A 6,810-nucleotide genomic window follows, 5' to 3' on the forward strand; every position below is an offset into this window, starting at 1 on the left:
GCAACTTTTTTTTTATTGGAGACCTGTTATGTTGAGACTGTGTGGACTTTATTACTGGGGGATAAATCAGCCAAATGTATGATCACGATTATTCTTTATTGATTTAAGTTGGTATCATGTCTTGCTTCAACAATGTGTGTGTGTGTGTGTGTGTGTGTGTGTGTGTGTGTGTGTGTGTGTGTGTGTGTGCCTAATATTTACAGTCTATGGTGTGTGTGTGTGTGTGTGTGTGTGTGTGTGTGTGAGACGTTAGAAAGAGAGAGAGAGTTTGTCCCTGAGAGACGGTGGAGCAGACCAACCAGCAGCGGGGGGTGTGCCGGAGCCTCAGCTGCGTGTTCGGTATAAATACCTTCACTCCCGGCTTCAGTCCGTGTTGTCACCGGTAGCAGCTCCACCTTAAAGTCAAACACACGATGGCAGCACCGAAGAAAATCTGTGTGATCGGCTCTGGTAACTGGTGAGTGGAGGGTTCTTTGTATACTTTAAAGTTTGAATTAGCTTTATTGCAGCTTTTAATATGCACCAGCTTAGCGTTAAATGAGGGAGGCATGTCAGTGCACAGTTTAGAGTCACCATATCTTTAAATATGTTCCCATGATTAGATTTCACACACACTGAAAGGTGTTTTTATGAATGCTGCCAAAAAAGTTTGAAAGCATAGAAGAATACAAGCAACTTTTAACAGCTGATAAATAATGAGTTAATAAAGAGGTGTTTGATAGACTGAAGACAGGTTTTACCCTGCAGTGTGAGTGGAGGTCTGACTGACACTGACAGTCAATGTTTTGATGACCTTTGATGCAAAACACACACACACACACACACACATCTTGATTTTCAGGCACAGCTCCTGTCTTTTATCAACAGCTGTATGAATGCTGAGTCAGCCTTCAGGTGTTGATATCCCTCAGCCAGCATGACATTTACTCAAGGAGTGCAACACCAAGTGTTCAGATATTTACTCAAGTTAAAGAAGACCTGCTGCATTTTAAAAACACTACATCACTACTGAGTGTCCTGCATTTAAGAATGATGTAAAGGTATAAATCTGAAATATTCTCATATACAGTAGATGTTACTAAAATAAAAGAGGTACTCATTAAATTGAGGAGTGATCTTTGTCAGTGTGTTTTATTTTTATTTATTATATTAATGCATTTTTAATACCAATATTAAAACGTAGGCTACTTAGAGAAATAAGAAATAGTTTTACCGAGATATGTACGTACATCTGAGTGGTGCACTCTAATAATCCATATTTTCAATATTTTAAAGTTGAAAATATTATTAAATCGCTTAAAAGGAAAAAAAATAGTACTAATAAATTGTTATCTACATATTTGTGATATACTTACTTGTATTTGATCCATGCAAGTATAGCATAGTTTTTGTAAGTATGGCATACATTACACTCATTGGAAAGTCATCAGACATACTTAGAATATAGAATAGAATAGAATAGAATTACTTTATTGATCCCAAACTGGGAAATTGTGGATTTAAATTACTTGTAGTTACGCATTTAAAATTAGTAAAAATTTAAATGAAAAATGTTACATTACGTTATTTGAAAGCAACACAGTAGTGTGGCAGTTTGAAACATTTCATCCTTCTATCTGTGTTGTTAAGCACACAGCTATATCACAGGACTAAAATATAAATGATATGTGCAATAAATATCAACTTCATATTGATATATTGAAATATCTCTTATCTCATAAAGTGGTTTTCTGGAAATGAAGCTCTTCTTTTGCTCTGACAATCTCGCCTGGTGTTTATTCTTGTCTGTGAAAGCATCTGAAGAACAATGTCAATCATGTGGCACAAAACATCTTCACACCGATTCAAACTAAAACAGGTCTGTTTACTGTGAAGGGAACTGTGAGATAAGTTAATGTCTTTCAATGAATAATTAACTCTAAGGAATTAGTTATGAAATGATTGAAAATAAACTGGTACATTATACATTTTGACTTTGTGTTTCCTGCTCACAAAGTTTAAAATAATTTTCAAATAGTGTTTAAATATTCTGTACAAGTAAATGTCCTTTGAAAAATGTGATCCAAAAACAACAGGACATTCAGCATCAGAATTTGCCTCAAATGACCAAAACGGTACTAGTATTAGAACTTTATTAAATTGTTTTACTGGATTGAAATGATTATGGACTAATGTGTAAACATTGCTTAAATTACATTGAAAACTGTTAAATGTATTAAAACTCTTATCAATGTGTTTGTTTAAACTAAAGTAAGTGGTCATGCCAGCTATAAACTAGAGCCTGATCGATTAATCAGCCAGCCGATAATAGCTTATACAGTGACTATTGGTATCGGCTAATTTTATCTCAGATATATGCTGATATTACTAGATTTACTCACCAGCCAAATATCATTTCATTTGAGTATTATTGTTTTACAATAGCAGTTCACTTTCACCAGCTAGTGTACTATATGGATCACAATAAGCATCATCACCCTCCAGAGTGTCAAGCTGTGACGCACGTATATATGCAGTTACTTTCCAGTTGAGTGATCATCTTCTCTCTGTTATACTGTGTGTCTTTTTCACAAGTGTTTGATAACTGCATTTGAGGGATCAACCGTTAAATGTGTATCTATCTCTACGGATCGAACATAGATCTAAAAAGATATCGGCCGAAATATCGATATCAGACTTTTTTTTCTCCCTAATATCGATATCGGTATCAGCCCCAAAAAGCCCCATATCGGACGGGCTCTACTATAAACCAAATGAAGTGGATGTAAAATATTTCTCTATGAGATGTAAAGGTAGTGGTAAAAAAGATAGCATGGAATGGGGCTAAAGAGAGTACAGTACTTAAGAAAGTGTGGTTTTCCTTACATGAAGCTCTTCACGAAGCAAATGTCAGCATTTGACCTCCGACAATTCAGCAAAAGTTGATGATAAAACAGTTCAATTTAACAAAAAGCAACTAATGAAAAGCACCTTGCTTGTTTGGGGAAACAGCCAGTTGAAACAGCCACTGTCACTGATGATCATTGTATGTCTCATGTCTCCACAGGGGCTCTGCCATTGCCAAGATTGTGGGCGCCAACGCAGCCAAGTACGACCAGTTTGACACCACTGTGAACATGTGGGTGTTTGAAGAGATGATTAACGGCCGCAAACTCACAGATATCATCAACACGGACCATGAAAATGTGAAATATCTGCCCGGACACAAGCTGCCCCCCAACGTGGTGAGAATTGAATAACTATAAGACATATTTAACACCTATTTTTTCAGTCAAAGGTACATACACTATTATTTTCATAGATCCATGTTGCCATTGGATTAACATTTCCCCATATTTTATTTCTCTTTTTTCACCAGTTGGCTGTTCCAGACTTGGCTGAGTCCGTGAAAGGAGCAGACATCCTGATCTTTGTGGTCCCACATCAGTTCATTATTAGAGTTTGTGACACCATTAAAGACCACATCAAGGCGGATGTTGTAGGAATGTCTCTTATCAAGGTGCCATTTTTCTTACCAGAACATTTTTATATATACAATACCATAACGGAACAGAAGGTTCCCAGTTCAATGCATGTACAAGTGGGATGTACAGTATACCCTCATGATTCATTTTGTGGTTTTCTGTCTGCTGTAGGGTGTGGATGCAGGTCCTGAGGGCTTGAAGCTGATCTCGGAGGTCATCAAAGGGAAGCTGGGTATCGACACGACAGTCCTCATGGGAGCAAACATCGCCAACGAGGTCGCTGACGAGAAGTTCTGTGAAACGACCATCGGTACGGAGGATCACTGAATATTTGACAAGTTTAATCATTGAGCTAAATCCCAGCTATTGGTATATTTAAATCTAATGATCATCATTTCACTTCAATGCTTAGGTTTACTAGATACTATAATCAACAGTTCATGGAGGCTCCAGCTCTAGTCAAGGAGGACATGGCTTCAAACTATAGAATCTGTCTTTCCAAACACTGAAATATTTTTTATAGTCAATCGGCCTTTTCCATCTCTTTATATCAAGTAATAGTTATAGTAATGTGGTGACCTCTGTTCCTCTGGTGTACTGTGTAAAGCCCCATAAACACAAGTAGGCCTACTGAAATCTTTTCTCTTTTTTTCTTGTAATTGGTATGAAATCCCCAGTGTCCAACAAACAAAACATCCTGAGGTTTAAATATCAATATTGATATGTGAATTGTTCTGTATTGCTTGTTTGTTTCATAAAATATACATCCCTCGAGTGCTGCCAGAGGAAAGTGACGATGTTTTGATTTGTCATTTTTGGACGCAGGGTGCAAAGACAAAGTTCACGGGCCCATCCTGAAGAAGCTGATGCAGACCACCAACTTCCGTGTGACTGTGGTCGAGGAGTCTGATGTTGTGGAGATCTGCGGGGCACTCAAGGTCGGCTTCTTTCCTTTTTAAAAGCAGATTAACATCCTGATTTTTACCAACCATCTGAGCACAAGCAGACCTTTCAGCGTTGTAGCTCTAAAAAATATAATTCACCATCTGCATTGACATGGCTAATCATTATGACTTAGGCTATTTAAAGTTCAGAGGTTTTTTATAACATGTAGGCCTAGCAGCAGCAGCACAATAACATAAAGCACCCCCCCCCATCATCGTGTCTGTAGAACATTGTAGCAGTCGGAGCCGGTTTCTGTGACGGCCTGGGATTTGGCGACAACACAAAGGCAGCAGTGATCCGTCTCGGCCTGATGGAGATGATCGCCTTCGCCAAGGTCTTCTGCACGGACTGCCCCGTCTCCCCCGCCACCTTCCTGGAGAGCTGCGGCATCGCTGACCTCATCACAACCTGCTACGGGGGACGCAACCGCAAGATCGGAGAAGCTTTCGCCAAAACCGGCAAAGTAAGAGGAACTGATTTCATACTGCTTTTTAGTCACTCTTTGAATGGCCATGTTGTTCCCCTTTTTATGTAAATCTTGATACTTTAAAATCAAATGTCTCTGTGTTTAGACCATCGAGCAGTTAGAAAATGAAATGCTAAACGGACAGAAGCTTCAAGGTCCGGCAACTGCATCTGAAGTCCACGTAATCTTGAAGCAGAAAAACATGTTGGAAAAGTAAGTTTGTCTAATTTAAAGATTGAAGCTTTATCACACGATGGCTTGTTATTTATTCCTGATATTATTTTTAATGGCTGTGTTTGAATGGGTATTTGACTGGTTATTTAATGAAATAAATGGTATTAAACATTACAAGTTAACTTTGTTTAAAGTCCTGGATGTGTACGCTCGGTTACCAGGAGTTTAATAACAACACTGGTACTATTCTCATTTGAGTACAACACATTTAAAAATCTAATTTAAAAAGTATTAATTAGAATGTTTTACCATGTTTGTTTTCCATAAAACAATGCTTTAAACAACCAGTTGTGTTTTTTTGAAGTCTTATGTGCTGGATTATGTGTTAGCCATGTGAAACAACTCCTGGAGTCTTGTTGTCTCTGTTGCCAGGAAACACTCCAGGAAGTTTAACAGAGCAACAGCTTGCAGCTCTTTTAGGTAGAGCTTGAACAAACAATATATTTTATGAAAAAAGAAAAAGTGAGCTGAGAGGATCTGATAGATGGATTTTGTTCTGTTTCGACAAAGCTAGATGAGCTTTTCCCTTGTTTAGTCTTTAAACTAAGCTCACCAGCTGCTAGCTATAGCCTCATATTTTAGCGGATCAGACACAAGAGGGGTATATATATTTTCACATAACTCTCAGCAATGACATGAAAAAGTGTATTTCCCAAAATGTCTGACCAATGCTTTAATAATTAACTTCATCCATGAATCCTTCTTTTGCCTCTCCAGATTCCCTCTTTTCGCTGCTGTGTATGAGATCTGCTTCAACAGTCACCCCGTTACAGAGTTCATCAACTGTTTGCAGAACCACCCAGAGCACATGTGAAGGACTGACAAAAGGACCGACGAATGCCAGAAGTTGGGAAAGGACTTTTACACTACTGTATTACACTTGTGACTGCGGGGAGGGGGGTTCTGACCTTGTCTATTTGAATATCAAGCTGAATGTAAAAAGTAGCTAAGTCGCCCTCTAAACCTGAGCTGCTGTTACTGACCGATACAGAACTCTGTTTTTTTTTACAGATTAGACGCATACATGTGGGAAAAAAAATGTTATCTAAATCTACCAAGTCTTAAATTTGAATGACTCTGGCTTACACAATACACAAACCGACCTGAATGTTGTGAAATGTTGCGTAATTTCTTGGTTAAAAAAAGTGCCTTAACTTGCCTTTTCACTGATTTATGCTTTCCAGTGTTAAACAATGCACTGTTTTTTTTCCCTGGAGTCTTCTTAAGATGTAGCCAAAAATGTCAAAAGATTTATTTTGGAATAAATTATTGAACTTTTTGACTTTGTGTTCACTTTGACTTGATGTTGAAATCTGCATGCATGAAACGCTCATGCACACTCTCCTGCCTCACTGTAACATGACCTGAGCTCAGCAGTGCTGCCACTCTAAACTTTTCACCTTTACCATTTTCTACAGCGTCCACTTCAACCTTTCTGTAAGAGCACATCCTGTCTCTGTGCTCATCTGTGATAGCTGTGTTTGCACAGTATGGGATTATTGACAATACTGTTATAAATGTAGTTCAGTTGCAAATAATGAAAACTCTTTCCTTCTCTTCTCAAAAAAACTTGTATGTGTATGCTGTTTATTCATTCACAAACATCCTTGCTATCTCTTTCTAGATTCTGTTAAAATGCAAGAAGCCCATGTGTGTTCATTAATAGCCATCTGTCCTGACTGACACCATATGCCAATGCAT

General features: G+C 38.1%; 1 protein-coding gene across 1 annotated transcript; it reads left to right on the top strand.

Annotated features, from left to right (window-relative positions):
- The first annotated feature begins 313 nt into the window (after positions 1–313).
- Positions 314–6,388, top strand: LOC132978208 (glycerol-3-phosphate dehydrogenase [NAD(+)], cytoplasmic-like). The gene is made up of 9 exons (XM_061043336.1): positions 314–457; positions 3,047–3,224; positions 3,359–3,499; positions 3,636–3,774; positions 4,290–4,402; positions 4,636–4,872; positions 4,982–5,088; positions 5,827–6,009; positions 6,056–6,388. Exons 1-8 carry the CDS (start codon positions 414–416, stop codon positions 5,921–5,923), a joined length of 1,056 nt encoding a protein of 351 aa, XP_060899319.1. The 5' UTR covers positions 314–413; the 3' UTR covers positions 5,924–6,009; positions 6,056–6,388.
- Positions 6,389–6,810: the final 422 nt, after the last annotated feature.

This window comes from Labrus mixtus, chromosome 7 (genome assembly GCF_963584025.1).
Source record: "Labrus mixtus chromosome 7, fLabMix1.1, whole genome shotgun sequence".
Lineage (NCBI taxonomy): Eukaryota > Metazoa > Chordata > Actinopteri > Labriformes > Labridae > Labrus > Labrus mixtus.

Coding starts and splice junctions, on each gene's coding strand:
- LOC132978208 (XM_061043336.1), top strand. CDS start 414: ATGGCAGCACCGAAGAAAATCTGTGTGATCGGCTCTGGTAACTG. Junction 3,500..3,635: donor TAGGAATGTCTCTTATCAAG/GTGCCATTTTTC, acceptor TGTCTGCTGTAG/GGTGTGGATGCAGGTCCTGA. Junction 4,873..4,981: donor CTTTCGCCAAAACCGGCAAA/GTAAGAGGAACT, acceptor CTCTGTGTTTAG/ACCATCGAGCAGTTAGAAAA.